Raw genomic sequence first — 17,376 nt, 5'->3', positions numbered from 1 at the left:
TATCTGGGCTGGCCTCCAACTGCAGTCCTCCCAATCTCACCTCTCACGTAGCTAGGATTACAAGGAGGAGCCACCAGTGCCTAACCTCTGTGCAGTCTCTCTAAAAAGGAGGAGTGACAAGCAGCCATCATGATGAACTGGATGGAAACCTAGAATAAACATTATGGTGTTTGTTGACACCATAATGACACCATAAAGTTAGAACAGAATTCTTGGAACCAAGGAACTGAATCCGTTTTGCCACCTTAAGCAAACACAGGAAAATCATTGTAAGAATATTGGCATCCCTCATAGAACCCAAAGGGAAATAACATTTAGTCCCAAGAAGGAATAGAAACAAAAGTAGACAATGAGTAGTTCTGTGTTCCCCACCCACTTATCCATGTTGGTGGATGAGAGAAACTAGGACTTGCAGAATTTAATTGCCAAAGACTGCACAACTATAAGTAGTGAAGTGAAGGTTTGGATCCAGGTCTTTCTAGCATCCATACCATCTCCATTCAGCCTCTTGATGCTCATGATTCTGTTCTGCCAAACCTATTTCAAAGAACAGAAATCAAAGCAACAGAAGCAGTTTACTGAGTGCCTCTGTGCCCATGTTCTACTCATTTCACACAGCTGTTGGCTTTGCTGGGAACAGAGTGCATACTCATTGCTGGTGCACAGCCTGACATATGGGGACAGGGTGACCTGCCCAAGCCCACCCAGCTATTACGTGGTGGACCCACAACCCCAACCAAGACTGAGTCATCTCACTGACCACAGCCTCCTTGTCATGGGGAGTCACTAGTCACCACTTACAGGAACTGCAGTGTACCCGGTAGGGGCTTTGCTGCTTTTTCTGTAAGGTAACCATACGTCCCCATTTTAATGTGTGAAAAACTGAGGCTCAAAGAGGAGCCTGAGAAACTGGCCAGAGGTTCCACTGCCAGTGAGCTGCAGAGACCAGGACTCAAATCAGAGACCACCAATGCCACAACCCAGACCTTCCCCTAAGGTTTCCTGCGCTGTGCAAGGAGGCATATGGGGACATCATTGCCACTTAGGCACAGACACGCTAGTGTACAGCTTTTGTTTTTTGCTAGGATACCTCAGAAAAATAGACATTGTTCAGAAATCAAAGAAGATTTTAAGTAACTTTTTTTTTGCAACAGTGAGCAGTCTCTCTGCTGTACTGAGATAGTTTTCAGAGCATTTGAAGCAATAATAAAGAAGCAGACTGTTTCCCTACACCAGTTCCCTTTGCCAGTTCCTCTTTGGGATCCAATGACTGTGGCCCTGCAGATACAGCAGGGGGCCCTGAGGCAAGCCTCCGTGCTGGCCTTTGTGTCTTCTCACTATCCCAGTATTGTCGCTGTCCAAGGGCCACGGTCACATGGCCCCCTGGCTCTGCAGCAAAGGCTGTGGGGTTTTTGTTTTCTGTGGATGAAGACAGGCTGGCACAGAGCAGCAGCCACTCTGCTTGTCTGAACCGGATGTGATGCTGCTTACAAGGGCCAGGCCGATCTACGCGGACCATGAGGGCTGAGCTCCCTCAGAGCCTTGGAGGCAGTATTGGGGGGTGGGGGAGAAAGCTGACTACATAGTCTGTGAGTCCCAGTGCAAAATGAAAATGTAGAGTCCATGTTGAAAAATTGCTAATAATTTTAAGACAGCATTAAGATAGCTCAGGCCCTTCTGAGTAGGATTCCATGACTCAGTGAGCAAGCTTATGCTGAAAGAAAGGGGTTTGTCACTTTCTCCAGCCCTGAGATGGGGTGCTCTTTCAGCTGGGATTAGTGTGATTTTCTTAAGTGGCCCAGAAGGCAAACTCTCTCTCTTTCCTTCTGGGCTGAGCTGTCCTTCTCTAAGAATTTACAGTTGGACTTTCAACCAGCTATGCTACTGAGTGAGCATGTGGGTATGTCTCTGTGGACATGTGTCCAAGGACATACATTTCAGAACTCACTAGTCACTGTGCTGAAATCCACTCTTGTTCAGTGAAAGTCTATGTGTCAAATACTGTGCTTACCTAGGATGTGAGCCAGACAAGCAAGGGCTCAGAGTCTGGAGTCAAAGTAATCATGCAAATAAATCCATCCCATATAGGAGTGACCAGTGCTGTGACAAAGATGGCATGGTGCCGTAGGAGCCCCAAGGAAGAAGGATCTGACATCGCAGGGGGATGCTGTTCCAGCTGAGACATTCAAGAGGGGTGGGGTGCTCCCATTGGTGGGCATAGCATGGGCAAAGCAGCGAGGCGAGTCTGCTGGGATGTGAAGAAGCAAAGCGGCTACAGAGGGTTGGGAACTGAGGGGAGAATGGTTGGTCCAAGCCACACTGGTAGGACATATATGCTAAGTAAGGTAAGGGTCTGGCAGTTCTGGCAGGTGGGTTCCATGCTGGGTGCCTTGAGTTAGGAGGGCTAAGGAGAGGTCAGGGAATGGTGAGGGGTTAACCATTCCTGGAGAAGAGTAGTTATGAAGAGCAGACAGGGTTCACTTGTCAGCAGGTACCTCCAAGTCAGGCCTGGGGATAGATGAGACAAGGATGTGGCCAGTGGAGGAGGCAGCCTTGGGACAGCTGGGTTAAGTGGATATCTCACTTCCTTATAATTACAGCTTCCTGCAGAAGTAATAGAGAAACAGGCAGCAGCTATGATCACTTCAACCAGAAGTGGTAGTTTGGTGGCCAGTCTGTGTTCTCTGGGTTAAGACGCGTCCAGCAAGAAGCCAGAGAGGAGGCAGGGGTGCAAGACAACGATGTCCTCAAAGAAGAGCCTTCCCTTAATCTTAACCCTGAAACCCAGTTCCAATGAGGAGCTCTTCTTCAGGGTTTTAGGTGTTGCTCTAATTTCCTGCTCTACTCCTAACACTAATTTAAAGGCTGACCGAGTGCACCCAGCCACTGGGAGTCGTGTTCTTGTTAACTGGCTTTGACAAATCAGTATGCAAGTGGCTGGCTGAGCAGCTAGCACTAATGCCCAGCACAAAGAGCCCCTGTCATGGCCTTCCCACGGCAACCCCTCCTGTCCACTTCTCTGGGCTCTGTATCCTGTGCTCCTGTGTTTCATTGGGATCTGAGTGGACTTGGCATCTACATAGCTTTGGGGTTGGTGGGTTTGGGTGGGGGCTGGGCAGCCCTTTTGAAAGGGTGGGCCAGGCCAGCAGCCCTGTGGGGGAACCAGGAGCATCCCAATGAGGTTAAATCACAAGTCTGGGCAGGATGGCTGCTGTGTTTGTGACCTGCCTCTGGAATCTTGGAGTGGGAGACTGGAAAGTGTCCAGGAACTGGGGAGCTCTTGGTATCAGTAGTGTGCTGGAATCTTCTGTCACCAGGACAGACAAGCAAAGAAGCTGCATTCCAGATGCCTTCTAGCCTCTCTGGATTATTTCCTAATCCAGTAGGGAACGCAGACTGAAAGGAGGGGCAAGCAAACAGACTTACTTGCTGCTCCCAACATGCTTTTTTTTCAGCATTCCTGTGTCCAGCAGGGGTTGAGACTTAGTGGCTGAAATCAACAGAGCCTCTCTCTGGTTATCAGACAGCCAGCTGCAGGCAGGCTGCATGGGGTCAGACAGATAGTTCCTCCGCTATTGAAGCCCTTGGCTGAGGAGGCCCAGGGGATCTAGTTGGAAGCCATACCCCCTTGCCTGGCAGCCAGGCAGACAGTGAGAGTTTCTGCACCCTGGTGATGTAGGTGCCAGCACCAGTTTGGAGGCTCCCCAGCACCTCCACTTTGCCCAGCAAACACAACAGATTGGCAGGCCTCAGGAGATTCAACTCTTCTTACTTTCTCCCTTGATACAGGCCAGTTTGCCTAGGGAAGGTTTTGTTCACAGATGGACACTCCTCATAGTCTGTCAGTAATTAAATGTCTTTGGCTCTTGGTCCAGCTCATTCCTTTGTAGTTTATTGTATTTCTGACCTGCAGATGCCTTTGTGGAAGAGAGGCTGTTTATTTAACAAGTCCAACAATTTGTATCCCTAGGAAGTAGCAGCTTCAAGCAAATCACTGTTTCTCTCTGGGTCTTGGGGAGGAATGACATCAGCCCTTTGTAGGCTCTGTTCTCTTCTGCATTCTTTTTTTTTTCAAAGAAAGGTATTTGGCTTTTTTTTTTTTAATCATATTATTGTACTGGGGTATACCCTTCTGCATTCTTGAAGGTTGTATGGATGGCTTTGGTCAGGCTCAGTCCCCATTCCCCCTCCCATCTTTGGCTCACATCATTCCCAGCCCAAGCAGAAAGCTTTAGTGAAGCCTCTGACTACCACTTTGGGGGCACCACCAAGTTGTCCCTATAATAAGGTTGACTGACACTTCTTCTGTACCCAGATTTGAACATAAGCATCCTCTCCTGTCCCCTTCTAGGATGTGATATGCTAAGGAAAGTAGAGGCCCACCTCTAGCCAGCCCAATCCCAACCTGCTGTATAGCCATAGCCAAGCTCAGAATCCTTTCAACCCCTTGTCTCCCTGGGGAAATGAGGGTGCTTTCTTCTGGAGCATGTGAACGAGAAGCTGTGGACCAGTACAATGCTAGTGCTTCATAGGCACTTGGCAGGTGCTAACCAGAAATGTCATTAACAGGTATTAAACCCCAGGTAGATTCCCATCTTGTTTCTTTACCTTGAGCCTCCTCTCTGGACCTTGGGGCTTTGGAACTCAGCCTTGAACTTGTTTTTCCCAATCTCTCCCCTTTGCCTCACCCTTCCCACCCCATGTGGAGATGTCAGGTAAGGTGGGCTAGCCCAAACTGTCTGCACCTGACTTGGTCCTCCCACTGTCTCCTGGCCTTTGTCCTCTGCTTACCTGTCAAAAGCACCTCATGTTAAGTGTCTTGGCCAGTGCTGAGCTCTGGGTGGCTGTTGTCGAGACCTCTAGGACAATGGTTTACTGCCAATCAGGACTTCCTCTGGGATCCAGAGAGTCCCAGAGGAACTGGGACTGCCCTGCTCAGACCCCAGATGTCACAGAATCTGAGAAGAGACATTTTATAAGATCTCAGAGTGATATAGATCTATGGAACATTTGGCAACAAATATTTCCAGTATTCTCAAAAAATAATATTTTTACCTAAAGAGTGCCTATTAATACAGATTAGTGGTGTCTTTTTAAGATCAGTTTTTCCATCCCAAACAATAGAATTAAGAATAGTAATAGCTAACAAGGGCTCCTTTTAAGAACTTCAGAATGATGTGAGGAGCCATTTTGGAAATAAAGATACCTGGGCCCAGCTGTGATGGGTCAGTTGGTGGAGTGGCTAGACCTGTCTGTTTAAGAAGGGGAAGAAGTGCTTCTCAATGAGGTGGCATTAGCACATACCAGCCACCTATCTGGATTTCCATGAAATTTACTAGAGCTGTGCTCTAGTTCCAGGAAGAATCAGAGTGCGCCTCTTCCCTGCTTCCTGTCCTCTCTAGCCAGATGGGCAGCTGACGGACATCCCTCTAGCTCTGCCATCTGTCATCCTGCTAGGTTCACCTTGCTGCTAGTTTTCAAGGCAACCCAAGAGAAGCTCCACAGTTGGAAGCACTTCCCTACATGTTTTGTTTTAAAAGAAAGTGTCCACGAGTGTGACATGTTTTCTTTAGACAGTGACTCTCCTTTAAAGGCATCAGGGCCATGGGCTGATTGGGCAAGATGCAGCTGTGGAGAACACTCCCAGAGGAGAAACTGGAGCACGGGCTGTGGGAGATGGGGTTTATGTGTCAGTCTGTCCTTTCTCTGGCAGGGAAGGAAGCCTCTCCATAGAGAGCAGATAGGTGTTTGCAACCTTCTCACCTCATGCCGGGTGGTCCCACCAGAACCCTGCACCATGCCTGGCACAGACAGTGCCCAGTAAATGTTGGTTGGATGAATGATGTGTTTTGATTATTTGTATTTTTGAGACAGGGTCTTGCTATGTAGCCCAGGCTTGTCTGGAACTCTTTAGCCTGGGCTGACCTTGAACTATCAATCATTCTGCCTCATTCTAAAAAGTGCTGGGATTACGGATGAACTCCACCATGCCCAGCTTTTGTTCTTTTTTTAAATACTAGGAATAGCTAGGTCTAACCATGCCTGGCCATAGTTCTGGACTTTATTCTAAGAGCATTGTCAATGTGCTGAATATTTGTGTCTCCCTACCCCCAGATTTCATCTTGAAACCCTTCTCCTACACTGTGCAGATACATGGCATTTTTTTTTTTTGATGACTGACTTAAAATTGAAAGGGAGAGATGTACTGCAATAGAGGTGGGAAGAGGACAGGATAGAAGTGAAAAGAAAGGGGAGAACAAGAACTTTGTATAGCTCCTCATGCCTTTCTTCAAAGTCCCTCAGGAGAGGGTTATGAGACTAATAAGAGATAACGAACATTAAAGAACAAGAGTGGGCCAGCCATGGTGGTACACACTTGTAATACCAGCTAAAGAGGGAGGTGGAGATGGGAGGATCATAGTCCAAGATCAGCCTGAACAAAAACTCAAGATCCTATCTGAAAATAAACTAAAGCACAAAGGGCTGGGGGCATGGTTCAAGTGGTAGAGCACCTGTCTAGCAAGTGCAAGGCCCTGAGTTCAAGCCCCAGTACAACCAAAAAATGAAAAAAAGCCAACAGCAATGTGTGTCTGGCATTAGCATACCTTAGTATGCTTTGCTTTCCTAAAATATGGGACTTGCTGATTCAGCAGTCTCTTCCTCCCCTCACCTTCCAGCCTCTGCAGGGGGTCTACCTGCATGCTGGAGGGGCAGGGCCTCACAGGAAGTATGCTTGGCTTGGCTGTACCCCTGGGTGGTTGGGAGGTCCCAGCTTGCCATGACCATATGTCCCCTCTCTTCCTTCTGCCTAGGCATCCTTTGAGGTGTCAGTGGAGGCCCGGAGCTGCCCCAACAGACATGTGGAGCACATGTTCACCCTCCGACCTGTGGGGTTCCGGGATAGCCTACAGGTGGGGGTCACCTATGACTGCACATGTGGCTGCAGTATAGGGCTGGAGCCTGACAGCCCCCGATGCAGCGGGAACGGAACTTACATCTGTGGCCTGTGTGAGTGTAACCCCAGCTATCTGGGCACTAAGTGTGAGTGCCAGGAAGGGGAGAACCAGAGTGGGTACCAGAACCTGTGCCGAGAGGCAGAGGGCAAGCCCCTGTGCAGCGGGCGTGGCGAATGTAGCTGCAACCAGTGCTCCTGCTTCGAGAGCGAGTTCGGGAGGATCTACGGGCCGTTCTGCGAGTGTGACAGCTTCTCCTGTGCCAGAAACAAGGGCGTCCTCTGCTCAGGTAGGCTCCTGGCCAGCACGTTTGCTGAGTCAGACCCATGCTTGGGTGCCATTCAGACCTCCCAAAGCTCGCCTTTCCTCCAGTGGTGGTGGAATGGTCACCACCACAGCTGTCCTGGGAGAAAAACTTGGACAAACCTTGCCTAACAGTGGCACAGAGGCTACGTGGAATACTAATGTAGAAGACCCTGCCATGTAGGGCAGACTCTGTTGGAGGCAGCCTGTGGGGGGTCATGCAGCTAACTGCCCAGTTGACACAGGACTTGTCTACATACCATACCTGATAAGTAAGGTTCAGCCAGAAGATAAAACAGGCAGTGAGGTACAGAGGAAGCCAAGGCAGGCACGTGTGACAGTGTTATCACAGGAGGATTACCCTTCCTTGCATGGAAGAAATAAGTGCTAGGGTTGCATGGGTGTGGGTGAGCAGGGGAGGCTTCCTGGAGCAGACCTCACAAAAGACAAGTTTGAGTACACCCAAGGGTGCGGTGGAGCCATAGTGTTCAGTCGGCATCGCCCTGGAAAGTGCAGGACACGTGAATGTCATAGAGTAAGGTAGTGGAAAAATGAGGGTTCCATGTGCCAAACATTGCAACAGGAATCGAGCCTTTCTGCATCAGAGTGATGATAGATTGGATGGCTCTGTCTGGGTTAGCAGAACAAGTGTGGGCTCAGGAGCAGGCAGGCAGGCCTGGGCCTCACTCCCTAACATCACTGCTGCCGTGGGACTTTGAGTATAGAGTTGTTGGAGAAATGAGAGAGCATGAGTGAAGCATCTAGCATATTGCCTGGCACAAAAGGAGGGCTCACCCTAGGTAAGTCAGTACCACACTCCCTAAGGGAGCAGTGTAATGCCCAGTGCGCAGGTGGTGCCACCCTTCACCTGCAAATCCCTGGGCTTTGCCAGCATGGCGGGATGGGATTTCCATTTCCCTTACCACAATAAAAGCTCCACAAAGCCTGGCTATGTTGGTAATAGACTTTTTTGGGCAGTTCTCTTCTTTTCTTTTCTCCTTCCTTCTCTTCCCTTCCTGTTTGTTTGCTCTTTAGAGATAGGGTCTCCTATGTAACCCAGGCTGGCCTCCAAATGACAGTCCTCCTGAGTGCCATCATAGGTGTGCTCTACCACACCTGGCTACTACTTTTCTTTATGCGTTATTAGTAAATATCCCAGATCTGTCCCCCTTTCCCTATAGCAGCCAGAAATAACCCTTGGAAATGTTTTTGCCCCATGTTACCGGGAAGCAGATTTGCCTATGCAAATTCCATCCCTGCTTATCAGCCTAAGGCTTTGGTCATCTTTCTTGGTTTTCCCATCTCTAAAAGTGTTCCAACGCCACTTATCTCTGTGTCACTTTGTGGATGGAAGGAGAAGACATAGATGAAGAGCCTAAACAGCACACAGAGCCTTGGAGATGCAGGGTGATTGGTAAAGTAGGTGTGCATCACCCTCTGAAGGGAAAACTTGTCATTGTGGAAAAAGGAAGATTCTGAAGCTGAGTGAGCATGCATTATTTTATTCAACCACCAGAACTCACAGTTTGAGTTAATCTTCTATTTCAGCATTCCGCCAGACTCTGCATCCAAAAGCCCCCAGGTGCTCTTTTCCCTTTACCTGTACAACCCTATGGCATCAGGAGACTAAGATCATGGGATTGAGAAACCAAAGGGCTGCCAGGCCCTGGAGACTCCCAGTTGAATGATGCTCCAGCCCACCAGCTTCCCTGGATTGAAGAGATGGAATGTCTCCCGCTACCGCTGGAAAAGCTATGTCATTCATTAAAGAAAACTTGAGAAATATAGGGAGGTTGATGGATGTGTGGTCAGTCAGTGCTGTCTCTCTCCTTGGTGAGGAGGATTGATGGGAACCATTTGGCAAACCAGTTGAAGGGCTCTTTTCTCCTTCACTGTTTGACATGCATGCCCCTGAAAGCTGTGTGCTCAGTCAAGAGAAAGACCTTTCCAGACAGCTAGAGGATTTTTGTTAGGTCTAGAATGTTCTGAAAGGTAGAAAGAAATACTTTAAATCATCCTTAATTTCATCACTCACATTTTAAGAGGTTAGTGTCTTTTCTTTTAAACCCTTTTCTAAGTTAGCATGTGTGTCTGCATATTATTTTGTACCTTGCTCTTTTTTCTCCTCTGTAATATTATATCCAGAGAGAGCACTTGAAGTTGACTTGCTCTGGTAAGTCAGTGATTAGAACACTTTGGCTCTGTTTTCATTGTACCTCAAACTGGAATCTTCTACCCTTTTACTTTAAAAGCCATGACTAGTTGAAACTTGAAGCTATCCAAGTCTTCCAGGAGAAAATAGTTTCTATAATGAGGTCATTGTTGTGTTTGTCAATTTAAGAAGGACTTAAAACTGAGCCCAGCTTCAGGCAGTACTTGATGATACACTCGTTCCTCACAGTGTTACACTTCCTCGTCTCTCAGACCCTCTGGCTCCTTCCACAGGCAGCTGTGAACTGGTGGGTTCTTAGGCACCCGTGGTCAGCATGGGCTCCTACTCTGGAAATGTGCACCTTGGTTTGAGTGCTTTAGTTGCTGTTCCAGTTGGGGTTTTCGTGAAAGAGAGGACTATTTCCCAACCACTCTGCTCCTGAGGATGCTGACTCAGGCTCACAAGCCGCTGACCTCAACATTCCCCATGGTTCTTCTCACACCTTCCCCCTGCAGCATGTACTAGAAGGGGATCGTGTGGTTGTGGTCTGTCTGTAGAGGGGGCCTAGGGGTGCAGTTGAAGAAGTGGCTGAGACAAAACCAGGGCTAGAATCCCTGGGGACACTCCGAGAAGCTATTAGAGGTGTGGAATCCTTGCCCCCTACTGAGAGACAGGACTGGAGAAAATGCAAGAGACCACAGGTTTGGAGTAGGTTTTCTATCATAAAAATGAGCAGTGAAGCAAGTCAAACTCAGGTCTGGAAGCAATTGCACAGCTCTGTTATTACTTTTGTGACACATCGTCATGGGAATGCATGTGTACCATGGGCTCTCGCTCTCCTGCTGGTTTCTAGAAGCAGCCTAACTTAGAGAATGGTTCTGTTCATAGACTGTTTCCATGAGTGCAAGGGGAACTTTAAGGGGTCCTATTCTTTTGAGTCTTGTAAAGTATTGACCCTCCAAAATTCCTTTGGAGAAGTAGGTTATTATTTGTTCAGTTGTTTTTTTAATGTAATAGATGATTCTTGCTCAAACTTTGTTGTTCTTGGTTGGTTTCTGTGCCCAAACAGTGCATCTCTTAGGATCTGAGTCACTCTCTTGTGGCAAACTCTCTTGTGGTGTCTGTATATAAAATTACTGCTCTGGAGCATATTCAATAATCTGCTGAGTATCCTCCTGCCTCCTGAGTTTCATATAATGAGAAAATTAAATTCAAATTGATTATGTAATTTTGAGCAGCACCTTTTTGGTCTCATGACTGTGATACCCCAAAAGTAAATCTAAGTAAGGTTTATCTGTACATAGCTCACCTTTATTATATGGCAGGCAATTAGAGATCAAGGGTATCTATAGTTCTCTTTCAAACATAAAAAATGGAGCATAACACTAGTGATGTCTTTCCTAGTAGGCAAGAGCCTGTGTCCAAGCACAGGTCCTGGGTCTGGCCTGACAGTTCTTAACAGACTTAGCAAAGGTCTGTCAAACTTCTGTAGCTAACGGTACCCCCGAGATTAAGGCCCAGTTCTAGGCTTCTTGATTCTCACCAAATGAAACCTCTTCTATGGCAGCATTATCCATGAGGATACATGAGGATTAAGTGGGGCTTCCAAAAGGACAGATAGTTTTTTACCAAGAACAATGGACAGGATGAGTGAGCCAGTTGCAAAGAGGCAGCAATGGAAATTATTTTTGACTGATGTTGCAGGTAGGTAAATTTCACACACTGAGGACTAAAAATAGGATATTGGATGAGAAATAAGGTGAGGGATCTAAAATATACCATAGATCAAATGGACCTAGTTGATGTCTACAGAACATTCCATCCAACTTCTACACAATACACATTCTTCTCAGCAGCTCATGGAACCTTCTCCAAAATAGATCATATCCTAGGGCACAAAGCAAGCCTCAGCAAATATAAGAAAATAGAAATTATACCATGCATTCTATCTGATCACAATGCAATAAAACTAGATCTCAACAACAAAAATAAAGACAAAAAACATGCAGACAGCTGGAAACTGAATAACTTATTGCTTAATGAACAGTGGGTCATTGATGAAATAAAAGAGGAAATTAAAAAGTTCCTGGAAGTCAATGAAAATGAAAACACAACCTACCAGAACCTATGGGACACAGCAAAGGCAGTCCTGAGAGGAAAGTTTATAGCCATGAGTGCATATATTAAAAAGACTGAAAGATCCCAAATCAATGGCCTAATGATACATCTCAAACTCCTAGAAAAACAAGAACAAGCAAATCCCAAAACAAATAGGAGAGAAATAATAAAAATAAGAGCTGAAATCAATAAAATAGAAAACAAAAAAAACCATACAAAGAATTAATGAAACAAAAACTTGGTCCTTTGAAAAAATAAACAAGATCAACAGACCTTGGCAAACCTGACTAAAATAAGGACAGAAAAAACCGAAATTAGTAGAATCAGGAATGCAAAAGGGGAAATAACAACAACAAACACCATGGAAGTCCAGGAAATCATCAGAGACTACTTTGAGAACCTATATTCAAATAAATTCAAAAACCTTAAAGAAATGGACAGATTTCTAGATACATATGATCATCCAAAACTGAACCAAGAGGATCTTAATCACCTGAATAGATCTATAACACAAAATGAAATTGAAGCAGCAATCAAGAGTCTCCCGAAAAAGAAAAGTCTAGGACCTGATGGATTCTCTGCTGAATTCTATCAGACCTTTAAAGAAGAACTGATACCAACCCTCCTTAAGTTGTTCCACAAAATAGAAAGGAAGGAAAACTGCCTAACACATTTTATGAAGCCAGTATTACACTTACCCCAAAACCAGGCAAAGACACCTCCAAAAAGGAGAACTATAGGCCAATCTCCTTAATGAACATTGATGCAAAAATCCTCAATAAAATAATGGCAAACCGAATTCAACAACACAACAGAAAGATCATTCACCACGACAAAGTAGGCTTCATCCCAGGAATGCAGGGGTGGTTCAACATATGAAAATCAATAAATGTAATAAACCACATTAACAGAACCAAAGACATAAACCACTTGATCATCTCAATAGATGCAGAAAAAACCTTTGATAAGACCCAACACCGTTTCATGATAAAAGCTCTAAGAAAACTAGGAATAGAAGGAAAGTACCTCAACATTATAAAAGCTATATATGACAAACCTACAGCCAGCATTACACTTAATGGAGAAAAACTGAAAGCATTCCCTCTAAAATCAGGAACTAGATAAGGATGCCCACTATCTCCACTCCTATTCAACATAGTACTGGAATTCTTAACCAGAGCAATTAGGCAAGAAAAAGGAATAAAAGGAATACAAATAGGTAAAGAAGCTGTCAAAATATCCCTAATTGCAGACGATATGATCCTATACCTTAAAGACCCAAAAAACTCTACTCAAAAGCTCCTAGACACCATCAATAGCTATAGCAAGGTAGCAGGATATAAAATCAACACAGAAAAATCATTAACATTTCTATACACTAATAATGAACAAACTGAGAAACAATATATAAAAACAATTCCATTTACAATAGCCTCAAAAAAAAATCAAATACCTAGGTGTAAACCTAACAAAGGATGTGAACGACCTCTACAAGGAAAACTATAAACTTCTGAAGAAAGAGACTGAGGAAGACTATAGAAAGTGGAGAGATCTACCATGCTCATGGATTGGTAGAATCAACATAGTAAAAATGTGTATACTCCCAAAAGTAATCTACATGTTTAATGCAATTCCCATCAAAATTCCAATGACATTCATTAAAGAGATTGAAAAATCTACTGTTAAATTTATATGGAAACACAAGAGACCACGAATAGCCAAGGCAATACTCAGTCAAAAGAACAATGCTGGAGGTATCACGATACCTGACTTCAAACTATATTACAAAGCAACAACAATAAAAACAGCATGGTACTGGCACAGAAACAGACATGACCAGTGGAACAGAGTATAGGACCCAGATATGAGGACACAACTACTATAACCAACTTGTCTTTGACAAAGGCGCTAAAAATATACAATGGAGAAATAGCAGCCTCTTCAACAAAAACTGCTGGGAAAACTGGTTAGCAGTCTGCAAAAAACTGAAACTAGATCCATGTATATCACCCTATATCAATATTAACTCAAAATGGATCAAGGATCTTAATATCAGACCCCAAACTCTAAAGTTGGTACAGGAAAGAGTAGGAAATACTCTGGAATTAATAGGTATAGGCAAGAACATTCTCAATGGAACCCCAACAGCTCAGCAACTAAGAGATAGCATAGATAAATGGGACCTCGTAAGGCTAAAAAGCTTCTGCTCAACAAAAGAAATGGTCTCTAAATTGAAGAGACCACCCACAGAGTGGGAGAAAATATTTGCCAGCTACACACCAGACAAAGGACTGATAACCAGAATATATAGGGAACTTAAAAAACTACGTTCTCCCAAAACTAATGAACCAATAAAGAAATGGGCAAGTGAATTAAACAGAACTTTCTCAAAAGAAGAAATTCAAATGGCCAAAAAACACATGAAAAAATGCTCACCATCTCTAGCAATAAAGGAAATGCAAATTAAAACCACACTAAGATTCCACCTCACCCGTTAGAATAGCCATCATCAGCAACACCACCAACAACGGGTGTTGGCGAGGATGCGGGGAAAAAGGAACCCTCTTACACTGTTGGTGGGAATGTAGACTAGTACAACCACTCTGGAAAACAATTTGGAGGCTACTTAAAAAGCTAAACATTGATCTACCATTTGATCCAGCAATACCACTCTTGGGGATATACCCAAAAGACTGTGACACAGGTTACTCCAGAGGCATCTGCACACCCATGTTTATTGCAGCACTATTCACAATAGCCAAGTTATGGAAACAGCCAAGATGCCCCACTACTGATGAATGGATCAAGAAAATGTGGTATCTATACACAATGGAATTTTATGCAGCCATGAAGAAGAATGAAATGTTATCATTCGCAGCAAATGAATGGAATTGGAGGACATCACTCTGAGTGAGGTTAGCCTGGCCCAAAAGACCAAAAATTGTATGTCCTCCCTCATACTCGGACATTAGTTCAAGGGTAAACACAACAAGGGGATTGGACTTTGATCACATGGTAAAGCAAGAACACACAAGGAAGGTATGAGGATAGGTAAGACACCCAAAAAACTAGATAGCATTCGTTGTCCTCAATGCAGAGAAACTAAAACAGATACTTTAAAGCAACTGAGGCGAATAGGAGATGAGGACCAGGAACTAGAGAAAAGGTTAGATCAAGAAGAATAACCTAGAAGGTAACACACATGCACAGGAAATCAATACAAGTCAACTCCCTGTATAGCTATTTTATCTCAACTAGCAAAAACCCTTGGTCCTTCCTATTATTGCTTACACTCTCTCTTCAACAAAATTAGAGACAAGGGCAGAATAATTTCTGCCGGGTAGCGAGGGGTAAGGGGGCGTAAGGGGTTGTTTAATGGAGTGGGCAGTGGGAAGGGTGGAGAAATGACCCAATCATTGTATGCACACATGAATAAAATAAATTTTTTTTTAAAAAGGCAAGGAAGAAAACTATGCCTTAAACATGAAGTGTTTTGAAAGCAAAGGAAAGAGTTTAGTTCAGTAGACAATAGACAAGTCAAACACAGCACGTCTATAGTAGAAAACTTCACCAAACCCCTTTCCTCTATCTATAGTTTTTACCCCTGGAGTTCACCCTGGTCACTCCTTCTCTCCTCTTTCTCCAAATCCTAGTCAGCTGCATCTCAGAAACAGGTCTCAGCTCACACCAGTCTTTTGTCAGGAGAAGTGTGTGCAGTGGGGCTGGCCCTCATGGAGCCTTCTAGGAAGACCCTGAGAGGTCTCGCTGCCTGCATGCTGGTTCCTCTCCCCCAAGCCATGTCTCTACAAGGTAAATCTGCCTCTTCCCAGCAGAACCCTCCCTGCTGCCTACAGTGTAAAACCAAACTCTTTAGCATGGCTAATGAGGTAATTTATGACCTCACTCTCATATAAATTTTCATTCATTTTCCATTTGTGCTGTTTAACCACAGACTACTCGTTAGGCTGAGAATAGAAAATACTTGGAGAATTTGATCTGGAGTGACTCTTTCCCCTTACAGCTCCTTGTATATGCTATCTTATCACTCATTACAATGCCCTATAGCTGTTAACATACTGGCCTGACAGCTTTACCATGAGTTCAATAACAAAGGGGCCATGCTTGACACATCCTCAAGACCCAGAGCTGGCATAATATAAATAATGAACAAAGGTTGACCAAAAAAAAAAGTACTTCTCACCATATTTGTAGTTTTCTTTAGAAGTATAACTTCACACTCAAAATCAGTAGCCTGGTGACTATTCCTGAGGCTTTGGTCACTGCTGAATCTTTTGTCATTGCATTGTAATTTGTATATTTCATAAATGGCTTGTTAAAAGACCATCTTATATGTGGCTTCCATGATAAAGGTCTCCAAAAGCACCTTTTGAGTGAACAAAGATTGGACATTGGGCATACGTAATTTCTGAAAAGAATCCTCTTGATGGCATTGCCAATACTGTGGGCTTAGGTGGAAAAATAAAGGTTTTTTTTTCTCATATGTTAATCTCTGTTCAGATTGTTGATCATTACCCAGATACTATTAGAAGATACAAGGACGCATACACACACACACACACACACACACACACACACAGAGAGAGAGAGAGAGAGAGAGAGAGAGAGAGAGACAGAGAGAAATAAAGACAGAAGACCCTTTTTCCCTCAGAGAAACCTGAGTAAAACAATTTCCTTCCTCTGGTGTTAAATAAATCCCAATTCTGCTCACAACTGAAGAGGCCAGGATTCTCCTGTTCCATTTTGGAGTGCTCAGAGTATAGTGGCTCTGAGAATAAAATTTGTTACAGTATTTTTCAATAAAGTAAAAGGAACGCCAAACCCATAATTGTTGAAGATACTTTCACAGCCATCATTTACCTGAGTGGTCAGGGACAATATGTGTTCCCTAGGATTACAGTGTTAACACAGGCTAGCACAGAGATGCGTCTCCTTGTCCCCTCCACAAGGACACCGCAAGAGCCTTTGGTGGCATCTACCAAAGACCCTCTAGATGGAAAGAAAATGGCCTTGGAGGAAGACATACCTGAATTCTAACCTGGCTTTGTCCACTTTCTTCCTCTGTGATCTTGGATTTTCACTTAACTTCTTTAAACCTCCATTTTTCTTATCTGTTCAAAAGGGGAAAAAAAGCCTACTGCAGAAGGTTGTTGCAAGGATCAAATAGGACAGTGTCTGTAAAGCTTCTTGCGGAGTGCCTCGCCACCAGTGACTTTGAACAGGGAGGAATCCTCAGAAACATCCTTTTTGTGTGTGTCTGTGTTGATTATTTTTTTTAATTTTTATTTTATTCATATGTGCATACAATGTTTGGGTCATTTCTCCCCCCTGCCCCCTCCCTAAACCCCCCCTTACCCCCAATATCCCTTGCTACCCGGCAGAAACTATTCTGCCCTTGTCTCTAATTTTGTTGTAGAGAGAGTATAAGCAATAATAGGAAGGAACAAGGGGTTTTGCTGGTTGAGATAAGGATAGCTATACAGGGCATTGACTCACATTGATTTCCTGTGCGTGTGTGTTACCTTCTAGGTTAATTCTTTTTGATCTAACCTTTTCTCTAGTTCCTGTTCCCCTTTTCCTATTGGCCTCAGTTGCTTTAAAGTCTCTGCTTTAGTTTCTCTGCATTGAGGGCAACGAATGCTATCTAGTTTTTTGGGTGTCTTACCTCCCTTGTGTGCTCTCGCTTTTATCATGTGATCAAAGTCCAATCCCCTTGTTGTGTTTGCCCTTGATCTAATGTCCACATATGAGGGAGAACATATGATTTTTGGTCTTTTGGGCCAGGCTAACCTCACTCAGAATGATGTCCTCCAATTCCATCCATTTACCAGC

At 44.5% G+C, this 17,376-nt stretch overlaps 1 protein-coding gene across 2 annotated transcripts in view; it reads left to right on the top strand.

Annotated features, from left to right (window-relative positions):
- Itgb5 (integrin subunit beta 5) overlaps window positions 1-17,376 on the top strand; it is a 135,124-nt gene that overhangs the window by 95,002 nt on the left and 22,746 nt on the right. For both annotated transcript variants that reach the window (XM_074073340.1, XM_074073339.1), the window contains exon 10: window positions 6,813-7,242. In XM_074073340.1, coding sequence (XP_073929441.1) covers window positions 6,813-7,242 — 430 coding nt within the window. The remainder of the gene's footprint in view (window positions 1-6,812; window positions 7,243-17,376) is intronic.

Source organism: Castor canadensis, chromosome 5, assembly GCF_047511655.1.
Source record: "Castor canadensis chromosome 5, mCasCan1.hap1v2, whole genome shotgun sequence".
NCBI classification, from domain to species: domain Eukaryota; kingdom Metazoa; phylum Chordata; class Mammalia; order Rodentia; family Castoridae; genus Castor; species Castor canadensis.
Note: the sequence above shows the minus strand (reverse complement) of the source record. Positions and strands in the feature narration are given on the sequence as shown.